The sequence below is a fragment of the Cyprinodon variegatus genome, unplaced genomic scaffold, assembly GCF_000732505.1.
Source record: "Cyprinodon variegatus isolate N-32 unplaced genomic scaffold, C_variegatus-1.0 Scaffold1206, whole genome shotgun sequence".
Lineage (NCBI taxonomy): Eukaryota > Metazoa > Chordata > Actinopteri > Cyprinodontiformes > Cyprinodontidae > Cyprinodon > Cyprinodon variegatus.
In genome coordinates, this window is record NW_015151659.1 from 182,049 (window position 1) to 195,096 (window position 13,048).

General features: G+C 39.0%; 1 protein-coding gene across 1 annotated transcript in view; it reads right to left on the reverse strand.

Moving 5' to 3' along the window:
- The window catches only part of LOC107102120 (pleckstrin homology domain-containing family G member 4B-like), a 60,385-nt gene extending 47,870 nt beyond the window's left edge, over positions 1–12,515 (reverse strand). Inside the window, exon 1 of the mRNA XM_015401300.1 lies at positions 12,276–12,515. Coding sequence (XP_015256786.1) covers positions 12,276–12,278 — 3 coding nt within the window. The 5' untranslated portion in view covers positions 12,279–12,515. The remainder of the gene's footprint in view (positions 1–12,275) is intronic.
- Between the last annotated feature and the right edge of the window lie 533 nt (positions 12,516–13,048).

Below are 13,048 nucleotides of genomic sequence, written 5' to 3' on the forward strand. Positions count from 1 at the left end.
TATGCCCTGCTACAATGTAGGATTCAGAAAAAGATGTTGAAATGTCTGAAAGGTCGGACACAGGCGAGAGCGTATCTGGAGATGGAGACCAACAAGACCTCCCTCATCCTTGGCCCTATCGCAAAGAATTTTTAGAAATAGTCGAAAAATTGAGCTTTCAATTCAAATAGTGGCATCTGGCTGTTTTTTAAAGGTTACTTTATGCTTTTATACTTTAAGCAGTTTTTGGAGCACAAACTTTTTCACTTTTACTTGAGTAAAGAGGTCAAGTTGATACTTGATAACTTTTACCAGAGTGTTTCTGAACTGGAGTATCTATACTTCTACCTAAATAACAAATGTGTGTACTTTTGACACCACAGCATTCAACAAATTCTATGGTAGGATTGTGTCAGTCCACTGACAGACATCAAGAGAGCCTACTTCGGATACAATCTCTGACTTGACTAATCCCCCTAACTAACTGAAAAATGTACCTGAACATTTATTGAATTTCTGAATCAACAAATTCTGGAAGAACATTCTTCAGAAGGACATATTTTTTTCTTAGTTTTACTTTGGGCAAAGACGTATTGTTATTTTTGTATTGTACACTTTTCAATATCTGTTACTAAAGGTACATTTAAATACAAATACCTGTGTCCATCACTTATTGCTAACTGCTAAGATCATATGAACCTAGAGTGTTAGACATGTAGAAACTCTAAAGTAGGTTGCACATTCTATTGGGAATTTTGCTGCATTTATTTGTTTTTACAGTCAAATTGGATAAAAAAACACCAGGGAACTTTAATTTTCAATCAATTCTTCGACTGATTCATGTCTATGTCATTCAATGCGACGGATAAGGTTTGATTAAAATAATTCTACTGTATCTTTGGCTGTCTGTTGGGATTTTTTTTACTCCTGGAAGATGAACCTCCCCCTACAGTAGTTTCTACACCAGGGATGGGCAACTCCAGTCTTCGAAGGCTGGTGTCCTGACACTATTAGAATTGTCCTTGCATTAACACACACATCTAACAATCACACAACTACCAGGATTCTGGAGCGTCCCTTTATACAGTTTTTTTTCAAGTGATTCAGTCACTTGATTCAGGTGTGGACCAAAGGTTGACGAAAGACACATCGTAAACTTGCAGAGTGCCAGTCCTTGACAACTGAATTCAGCAATTTCTGCTCTAGATATTTGCAGCGTGCAACACCTTTTCTTGTTAGTCTGCAGCAAATTCTGCTGTTTTCATCTTCCTTTTACCCGAAGAAGAAACACACACAAACACCATGATTCTACTACTACTTTGTATAACAAACAAAGGTGTTTATTCACTTCCAAGTAAGTAATTTTCTTGTGATCCAAGAAGTTTCAATTTGGTCTAATCAGACCAGAGAACGTTATTTCTTATGTTTGCTGTGTCCACTAAGTAAAAACTATGCTACTCCCTCAGAAAGGCCATACTGTATTTGTAGAGTCTGCAATTAATGGTTTTTATGTCAACAGAATTTACCCAATGCAAAAAAATGTTTATGCTGCTCCTCTGAATTTAACATCGGCCGCTTGGCTTCTTCCATACCTGGCCTGTCAGTTTTAGTGAATGATCGGTGATTGCACGAAATTCCACTCAGGGGTATGTCATGTGATGGTAGGGCCAAATATAGAAGCATTCCACACCCTGAAAACCCCTTTTCATGGTCCGTCACATAAAATCCTAATAAAGTAAAATAAAGTTTTTGGTTTTAACATCACAAAATATTATTTAGCAGGTGTGAGTACATTTCCAAGGAACCATACATCTACAAGAAAAGGTTTCTCAGGTCTTAGGCTAAAGACTGTGTCTAAAGTCTTTAAGAGAGAACCAGCAAAATAATACAGGATCTCTGAAATGACTAATGTTCTGGAATTATTAAAAGTGAAGCAGAAAGTTCATGGGATTGCAAGGACAGCCAGCAGACCTTCTATTGCGTTAACTAATTATTAACCCATTATCCTGTATGATCACAGGGCATACGCTATGATGCTTTCTTTAATTATGAAATAGATAGTCTTTTGTGTTTTCTCTTGAACAAAATCATGTATTTTTTTCCGCTTACTATTGTTGTTACTCTGTCACAAGTACAGAGCAACAAAATTCACTCTCTGCATTTACCCCATCCCCTTGGGGATTAATGGGCTGCCACTGTGCAGCGCACAGGCAGCAGTGTGGGGTTAAGGGTCTTTGCTCAGGGACCCAGAGTGTAAGTCTGTAGGATTGGGGCTTGAACTCAGAACCTCTGAATTGTAAGCTGTATGCCCTAACGACTAGGCAGCCACTCCCCTTGAGTCCTTAACTGAACCACCCTTTTAAGATATATCTAGACCTACCAGTGAAAGCCCATTAAACTTGACTGACTTTAATGTGTGCATGCTAAAATTGCTTCTGCAAACCCCGTGATTTTGGAAAACCTTGTCTGCAATGCAATTTAGTTTGAATATGCTATGTGTATTTATTGGAAAAAGTAAAAAAACAGTTTTTACAAAAGTTTATAAGCATAGCATATCCAGTAGGGTCTGGAAAGCAGGAGCCATGTGCTGCCAAAGAAATCCATTTTAACTGATCATTGAGCGTTTGCGTAGAAACAGGGCTTTACAAATTCACAGGCGTAATTCACACAATGCAATACTAGGAAAATATCAACAAAAAAGCCTTATAATTAAGGAGAGTTATCAAGCCATCACGGCCCCTTTACAATGGGAGGGTTTATTAACAATCAAAAGACAACTGAGGGAGTTTTTCCCTGAGTAGATATCTCAGCTAAGAAACCCTTCAGACACCATGGGCCACAGTTGCCATCTTAAGACCTCTGCAACAGCATCAGAGCAAATTACATAAAATATACTCAAAAAGCTGATAAAGAAGACTGTCTATGTTCCTAGAACTAATCTAGAACCTCTGGAGGATATTTCACAAAGAACAACATTATGGGCAACAAGCATCCTCCTCAGAATAATGTTGAACCCAAACAGTGTCTAAAGGCAAAGACTTCTCTAGATCTGGTGCAAAACAGCGCAACAAAGGATCCTTCCTTCCTACAGCTATTAACATTTCCAAAAACTAAACTAAACCTTATGAGTTACAAGAATTCCTCTAAAACAAGTTATAAACTGTGATAGACCGCTCCCAATTTTTTTTTTTTCTGTTTGTACTTTCTTTTTCCCATGAGTGGCCAAGCACGTGCCACAACCCGTTAACTTGCATCTCTATTTCATCCCATGTAAACTGTTAACTTTTGCCTTTTAGCCTGCATTTGCACTTTTTGGGGGAACAAAAATGCAATAGACTGTTTATGGATAATTGTTAAAATAATACATCACAGACAGTGAGAATAAGATTGATCGACCCTTAAACCTAATTAGCAACACAATCACATGGTTCTAGGGGCCATGACGGTTGCACAACATCAAGACTACAACAATAAAGCTTTTTGTCCACTAACAGGTTGATTGTTGTACTTGAGAAAAAGGCCTCTCATGGATTTAATTTGCCAACAGACACAAAAAGACCCTCACGTGAAACCTGTCGCCTCTGCATCAAAGTACTACTGTAATTCAGTTACACCTACACTGGACACTTATATTCTCTTGACCTGTTCTCTACTTTATGTAGGTTAAACGAAAATAAAGACCTATTTTACACATAATCCCACCAAATATTGCAAAGGAAAACAGACAAGTTACTTTTAACAGGCTGAAAATAGTTGACCTTAAACTGTCACTCTGTTCTGCTGGCTATATACTGGATACATGTCTCTATCTTTAATAATTTTGTTCACAGTCCCTTGTAGAAACATTAATACCCTTTATGAAACAAATGACATGTTTAATATTGAATGGAAGTATGAAGATAGTGTATTTTGTTGACATCAAAATGACCTTAAACATTTTCTCTCTTTGTCCTTCTGTTCCCAGATGTTATTAGTAACACATGTTCCCTACAAATCACTACAGTATTCATCTTTGTACGCTAACAGTTTGCAAGATAAGACAAAAACAAAGAAAAAGAAAGCATTTATGGATTTTGCTTTTAAGCATTAAAAGCAATTTGCAAGGAATCACCAAACACAAATCTATGGAAGAGTCAAAGAACTGAGGGGAGAGAAGTAACGGATGAAGACACTGGCAAACCACCAAACCTGCGAGCAAATGTGATTTGAAAGAGTTTAGAAAAAGAAGTAAAAACAGACTCAGACTGTGAAAAGGAGATTGAGAGAGGCAGACAAGAGCTCAGACAGAAAGAGAAGAGGAGGAGGCTGACCAGCAGGAGAGATCGATGGGAAAGGCGGGCAGCAGCAACCATGATGGAAACCAGATGTGCAAGAAGGACAGAGGAGAGGAGCTATGGGGCTGAGAGGACATAGCAGAATGTGGAGCTGATAGAGGATGACAAGATTACGAGACGATCTAGAATAAAAAGGGGGGGGGGGGGGGGGTTCACAGGCAGTCAAAAGGAAATGAGGACGAAGAAAAGTAGAACTCTAAGGCCTGATAGTGATTTCCTTTCTTAAATGACCATGTGTAATGTAATCTAACCTGGGAAACTTAACCATATGGATTCAAGATGACTGGTTCAGATGTTGGTCTCCCTTTTGTGATTTCTTTGAGTCAACAATATCAGTGACTGGAAATTAATTTTTCTCTGCCTCATCTAGTTCTGTCAATGGAGAATTCTAACAAATCTCTTTGGGTCACTGACCAAAGCTTGTGGGGTGGTAAGAGGTAAGCTCATTCTGACCCAGGCTGAACCTTGTTGAAGCAGGCAGATTGTGATTAAAATGAAATAAGGTACAAAAAATTGACAGACAGGGCTTAGATTGGTTTTTAACTATTCACAGTTTATAGCAGATACAAGTTGTGTAACAAAAACAAGCCCCGAGCTCGAGTAAGAAGCAGTTTTTACTTGACTACAACATGCATCTTTGTAGACAAAACATGAGACAATTTAGATTGGATAAGAAGTTTAGTTGAAGTAAATACTCATTCATCCTGAAAGTTCTCTGCTAATAACAGGTCAGACATTTTAATTTGTACTTTATTTGTATCTCAGCTTTAAACCTTCACTCATGATTATTTCACTTCAGATTTAAGTTGACAAAAAAGAAAAAGAAAAAAAAACACAAAAATTCTTCAGAAGGAAATTCACTCCCATGCTCAACTATGTTCAGCTTTGCTTCATTCTGTAGTTTAAACTATCAACTCACTGGTTACTTTGCAAGGTATTCCTTACCATTATCAGTTTCTTTATATAAATTACAGATTTGCTGGCTGTGCCTCCTTGATGAAAATGTCCTGTTCTACCAAAACCCAAAGGTGCTGTATTGGATTTAGTTCTTGACAATGTGAAAGGCAATTGTACGGCAGGGAATTCCTTCTCATGTTTCTGAAACCAGTTTAAGACGTTTTGGGTTTTTTGCTTTATCTTATGGGACAGAGCTATCAGAAAATTGGTAAATCATTGTAATGAATGGATCAACATGGTCAGCAATAATGCTGAGCTGTTGCTTCATTGTTAACAAAGATCCAGAAGAGAGTTGAACTTATTATCCCTGACATCACTACATCACCAACAGCAGCCTGGACCATCAATACAAGGCAAAGGGATCCAGGCTTTCATGTTGTCAGCACCAAATTTGGACCAACCTATGTCAACAATCCAAAAGAATCCAGACTCATCTGACTAAAAAAAATTTTAACAGTCTGTTATCCATTTTTTGTAAACATGTTGATTTATACTCAGAAACCATGTTGTCTGCGTGTGTGTCACAGTGAATGCAAATGTGCCCCCACCCACTCCGCAGACACTCTGGTGCACATCTCCAAAATTGTAGGTGGCCGCAGACAGTGCAGCAGACAGGAGGTCTCTGATTGGTCAAATCTACATCCGCTTTGCACTATGTGTATTTCCTGTTTGGTACCTTACGGGCTTATTTTGTTTGTATGTTTGTGCGAGGTGTGCGAGAACGCCGGGATACTTTTTCCACCTGGATCCCCGCTCTTTTTCGCCCTCATGTCCCTACGTTGTTGCACAAACTTGACCCTACTTCCTCCCCGCCTCTGCCGTATCTAGACCCACAGCTAGTTGGTGATTGTCCCTCTTGTGTTGTGGCATGGAATAACATAATGCAGACCACTTTTCAATATTAGGCATAAATCAAAAATATCTGCGATGAGCTCACTGTGACACACTGCTGCGGGAGAATAACCAGCCCTTTAGCCTTGGTTTCCTGCTTTCAGCTGACAGGGATTGCATCCTGTTTTGTCAACGTTCAGGCAAAATTCATGAATCCCACTTTTTCTTTTCCTAAAATTCCTATACAACTTGTGGTAGGGGTAGCTAGTAGTAGGGCATGCAATTTTTTATTAATGCATGTGTTTGTTTATGTATGAGTAACTTAAAATGAATCAATTTGTAATCTTATTTCCATCAGATTTCTGACAGCACTCCAAAACATTGACTCTCTGCTAAAACCCCTTTGTTGCTAATTTAGGAAGGCTTTCCCTTGCTTGCAAGCTCCCCCCTTTTTCCTCCAAATATAACACTGGTAACTGTGGTCAAACACTTTCATTATATGTCTACCAGACCACATGGCATGCCTCCCAAAGGGACATGTCTTTTATTATCCTTTTGCATTTGAAAGTTGTAATCTGAGTGGCCCATGTCATTAGAGGAAACATTCCAATATTGATCTAGAGGTTTGCCTCTGGCGTCAGTTACACCAGAATGTCTTCATCACTGGACAAAGAGGAAATTTCTTCCTGAGAAGTATGATTGCTGGGTGTTACTACAGTATTGTTTTTGTAATGCCTTTAGCACAACTTAAGGGAAGTTGGAATTGGATCCATGGATGAACCTGTCAGGAACCTGATGTGCTGTGTGTGCTGTAAGGTAATACCTGAAGAGACTATATCTGCTTGATGGTATGGCTGACTGCTCCAACATGAACATGTCTGCAGTCTCCCCATTTTTAAGAGATTAAGGGATCTGTTGGACAATCACACTTGCCTTAACAATCAGACCTTTAAAGTCAAAGCTGTTACCTGCCTTCTGTCCAACACTTTGACTTGATCCCAATACATCAAAGTGTATCTCCTGCTTCTTGCTTCAGCTCCTATGCCTTCACCTTCCATGGTATGAAATGAGCTCCAGACTGCTGTGCTGAATCCAAACAGCGTTTAGCCTTACAGAACTCATCACGCGGAGGAGGCGCACATGAATGAGTCTCATCAAATGGGGCTATAGCCTTCCAGAAAACAGGTAGAAAAAAAGTTTTGCAAATATGGCGAACGGCTGAAAAACTCATAAAAAAAACTCAAAATAAGGGTGAAGAAATTTGTATATGTCACACAAAGTACATGTCACAAAATAATGTATTTTTGTTAATCCCTCTGAGGGTCAGCTGTCCCTATACCGACTGTCACGCAAAGAATTTGGGACAACCATATAGCTTTAATTTTTATTTTACAGTTCACGCTGAGACAAACAAATGCAGCAGAAAGATGGAAAAAATTTCACAAGGAGAACCTCTGTTCACCTCTTTGTGACGATAAACACGGCCCAGGAAGTGAGCTGGTGGGAGACGTTTGACTCATTGTTTTGTGGGTGGGTCATCAAAACAAGTGGTCCTCTTAATTGTCAATCATTCAGGTGATGTTTCCTCAACCCCATTTTCACTTACAAATCTTCTTTTGGAGAGTAAGTTTGTATGAGTGATGCAAAGAGCAACTTTTAAACTTAGCATGCCCAAGGAGAAATGGGTTCGTACATGCTCTTGCACGCGTTTAAAAGGGGTTCCCTCTCAGGAGCCGGTACAGGGTTGTGAATGTGCATTTTTTTTTTTAAGAGGAGAGGGCAGTGCTTTTTAAAAATGAGCAAAAATCCTCCAATATAACTTTAAGTTAATAAGTCTTGAGGCTAAGTTCGGTCCATGCCTCAATTTTTCAACCCTGTTCTGAGCTGCTTAATGGGAATCCCTCCTGAGCACCAATCCTCTCTACCACACCTCCCTCAACAAGCCCCCAGTATCCCCTTTCCCTCAATGCGGTCTGCTTACTCTGACATTGCAAGCCATTCAGTTACCCTCCTGATTATCCAATAACCACTTCTCTCCTTGTTCAGCTGCTGTTGAATTACCAACACTCAAGCTTACATTCTGAATGTTTTTCAGGAAACTCTCTAGAAACATGAAAGAACCAGAGTTTTTAGGTTAACACTTCCTGATTGCTTAGTTGATGACGCCAAACAAGAAAGGGTGTTTCCCTCAATTACTTCCACAGATGTGCCTTCATTCAATTTGTTGTGAAATTAACCCATAATTAACCTTACAAGCCACAAACATATCATATGATCTTTCTCTGAGATGGTTTTTAGACATATATTCTAATCTTATGTAAATCCCTGACAGAAAACAATCAGGCATTGCATAAAACATTTTCTCTTGTTATGTTTTTTATCGTAAAAAGAGATTATTTTAATAATCCGAAAAATACCTAATGAAGAAAAAAGTCAGAATCTTTTAAATGTTTGTACTTGTAAGGCTATGAATAGTTATAAAGGTTTCACCTATTCATCATTAAAATGATTAATAGGTAATAATCATTTTTAGCAAATAAAATACAAGTAATATTACTATTTTATGCATCCCTAAATCATTTATAATTTATACAACCAAATTAACAAACAAATAAAAGTAAAAAATTGTCATCTTAAATCAGAAAGAAACTCAAACGTCCCGTTTAACATTTGCAGCCTTCAGGATTAGAATAAATTCTTTTGTCAGTTGACATAAATTGTTTTGGCTCATTGACTGTATATTCCTGTTATCAAATAGGTCTTACAAGTTGTTTTCCCCTTGGATGCTTCCTACTTGTTGAAATGTTTTGAACGTCACTTTATTCCCATGTGCCTTTTTTTCCTCTCACTAAATTTTCCCTCTATCCTGTTTGCTCTGATTTGCTGTTATTCCACCACTCCTGAGGGAATCGTCTTTTTTTAGCTTTTACATGCCCTGTTCTGCCAAAATGCTGTCTTTGTCAATTATTTGGTTGTGATTAGATAAGTGAGGGTTGGTTTTATCGTGGCATTTCCGCTGTTAATAATGAGGCAATGTCTATAGAGAAAACACACATGCTAAAATAGATATCCAAGGTTGAAACTTGACGAAATACTCTATGTCAATGATGTTTAAGGGTTGTAGCAACTACTTAATCCCATTAAGAAGATATGGTGAGATGATGAGGCTGGCACAGATTTCAAGTGAAACAGTCACAAGCTGAGAATTTCTCAGCAGGAACATGGCCATTATTTGTCTGCATGCACTGTGTTCTGGACAATTGCAGGAAAATCCGTTAACGCACGATTCCTGCGACTGACAGCGTGATTCTGATCGTGTCTGGTTTGTTATCTTCACCTCTGTGGGTTAAGCTGTTTGTTTTAATCTTCATTTAGCTCAATTAGGCGGTCGATCCCCTGACTAAATTCACAGGCTGCGCTGTACACGGTGGTTACCAAATCTTTCCAGACATCAGCAGTGGAAATACCCTCTGCCACATATTTTTTTCAAGGGTGAGCCGATATGTGACTGGCAGTAGGACTTTGTGTTTGTCTGCAGAGCAACTTGCTGGAGATTTTATAACACCTATGTGCACCAGAATCTACAATATGAATGCAGTGCAGAAGTATTCCCACCCCGTGAACCTGTTCAAGTTACAAGTTGCTGCTTTAATGTTTCTCTTTAGATTATATTACTAACCAACAAAGTGGAAAGTCATTGGATGGGTGGAAAGATAAGAATGCATGGTTCTTGGATGGTGAAAAGTGAAGTGAAGATTGGTATCCTGTAATCTTCAGGCAACATTTTTAGAACAAAATTTCAATGTAAATAGACTATACTTCTCTATACTATACTGCTGCACATCCAGCAACTGTCATTTTAAAACTCCTTACTTGACAAAATAGCTCCAACTCTGTCAGATTCAATGAGGAACATATTCTCAGTTGATTTAGGGCTGGACTTTTTGTTGGGGTGTTTCATTGTACCTGTGTATTCCTACTTTATTTCCAAAGTCTTAAGCCTGTAACAACAGATTTTCTTCCTGTATTTTCATGTGTTTAGCTCTCTCCATCTTCACATTGCATCTGACGAGCTCTCCCGATCCTGCTAAAGAAGCATATTACTACAGCATAATGCCACCTCTTTGAAAAGAGCTTATCTGGGGAGTGCCCAATTAGTATTTGTCATAAAATTCCACTTGGGAGATTCTCCCACTTGAGCGGAGGATCTCTGTAGCTCCTCTAGAGTTACCCATGGCCTCTTAATGCTTCCCTGCCTGTTAGTTCAGGCATGTCATTATGCCTAACTCTTCAAAGTTTTGGATTATGATCAGACTGGACCCTTGTGAGATGTTCAAAGTTTCAGATGTTTTACTTAGAATTCAACTGTACCTTAAAACTCTCTATAGCTGTTTACCTAAAATGCTGTTTGTAACCTTATTTTCTTCACTAAACCTTTAAAGAGGCATGTAAAATCTATCAGATAGCCATTTTATTTGGCCCTATACGACAAAAGAAATTCTTTGATGAGCACACGTTCACCTCAATAGCTCAGAGTTGATGCATCTGAAGCCTATTTTCCGGAATGTACCGTGGGTCAGAAGTTCCTGCGCTGTTCGGTGGTTGTGGCCTCAAGCCCGTCCAAACAAACAAATAATTAAAGGGTTATATTTGAGATAGATTTTGTTGAGACCAACGTGTAGCTAAACTAAGACACGAATGGTAAGTCCAACTAAGGTGAGAACAGTAAAAAACTAACCTTGTCAAACACGAGCATGAGCTAAGAGGATGAGCAGAAAATTGCTGCAGTTTTGTGTTTTGGCCACGGGTGGCAGTATCATTAGATAACTCTGTAATGTCTCTTTAAGGCCTTCACAGAAGAGCTAGATTCACACAGCTGGACTCTGTTTACTAATTTACTGACTTCTAAGGGTAAATGGTTTCCCTTTATGTAGATGAAATGCTAAGCTCACTTTTCAGATTCTTATTACTAAGACATATAATGAAGCAAAGTTTAACTTCTACTTTCCTGTTGTACTTTGTGTTGCATTGCAGGGACTCTTTGCATTCATCACACACATATATTACTGTTTCCTGTCTTAAAGCTTCCCAAACTGGTCAACGAATGGGGGAAGAAACTGCAGAGTACATGCTCTTCCCTCTCTTCAGACCATGCCACTCCTTGTTCCCCCTTTTTTCCTCCCCCTCTTCTTCTCCTTTTTCTCCTTGCTCCAGTGTGGAAAATGCGGCATCACTGAAACCACCTTTCTAACCGTCCAAGTCTCCTAAAATAAAAAAAGTAGCCCTACCCTCTGCTTTTATTCTTCCCTCTCGCTTTCTCTCTGATTTTGTTTCTCTTCTTGTCAGTGCCAAACAGCTCCACCCTGCACGGCACACAGAAGCTGGAATATGAGCTTGGTCACTGTGATCCTACTTCTTCTTCTCTTGAATTCATGTTAAGTTCATACGAACATGCATGGCCCAGTCCCTTTCTGTGCCTCTGAGTGTCATCATTCAGACCATAAGTGGGTGGGGGAATGTGAATACACTCCCAAGGGATGCAACAGAGAAGGCTCTTTGGCTCCCTTTGCAAATCATCCACAAAAGTTACCAACATCACAAGACTGATATTGTGTCATAGTTTACAGCGTGTGGGAATATAACAATAATCTTTTGCTCAAAACAATGCAAGCCTACCTAAAATACATATAAAAAGGTCCTGTGTTAAAATGTGGATGCATTATGCTTATTCATTCCCACTTATATGAAACCCCAAAACTACAGTTACTTTTACTTCCACTTTGTCAAAGTGAATTCTGCTACATATACATTTTTGTCACCTTTCAGATGTAAATTTCTTAAACAAATAATACAACAAATGTGCATGATTTTTTTTTCCATTTCACAATTATATGCTACCTGGAATTGGTTTGTCACCTCAAAGTTGAATATAAGACATACTGATTTTAAAGTTAAGGAAACTTTCTAGAAACATTAAAGTACTGATTTAAAGGTTAACACTTCCTGATTGCATCAAGTTGAAATTTCAAGCTGTGTTGATGCTGTTGCACTGCAATGCTAATTTAAGTCAGTTATTATTAGAAACCTTTATATGAATTTTATGAAAAGGGGAACTAGCTTGATGGAGTCTCTTTCTCAATCAAACAAAGACTCCAATAAAACTCAGAGGCTTACCATGACTTCAGTCAGGAATTCCTACATGGTCCTCAGTTCCTTTCCCTGGCTCCGCTTCCTCTCTGCATTGTCCACAAAACTTTCTCCCCTCACTTATCATCCACTCGCATCATATCCTTCATCAGATGTTGCTCCAGCATAAATGTTTTGCCTTTTCAAAAAGGAGCTTTAGCCTATAAAGAGAAGAACTAACATTTCCTCCTCTCTTCTCCTCTACAGTCTGCACTGGATTTCCCAGAGTGGGAATGTCCAGGCAGCATTTTCATTTCCCCTCCCCTCTCTGACTGCCCCGGCAGTTACACATGCTTCCACCCCCCACCCCCGCCTCCTCTCACCTAACAGAAGCACTACAGTCCGTCTCAGCTCTCAACTCTCAAATTTTCCACTTTTTGCCCTTCCTCCTCACCAACTTTAATGAATAGACAATGAAAACCCCACCCAGCCTTAGACTCCAAAGAACTGTTTTTGCCATCATGCTATGTTGATAGGATTACATGTTGTTGAATCTATGTTTTAATTAGGCTCAGTTTCTTAAACAAGAAAAAAAACAAGCTGCACATTCAAGTTTGCAGAAGAATGTCCTCTCTAAACGCTGTCATATTGGGTCACACTACGGCCCCAAACCTCATGTAGTTATTGCAGTAAACACATTACTGCAATGATCTAAACAGATGATGATTGGTACATCGTCTGCACACTGATAGAGTACGACAGCTTAGTCAATCTTTTCTACGGTCAGTCCTCAAGGGTCAATGTTCTTCGCGATTCCTTTG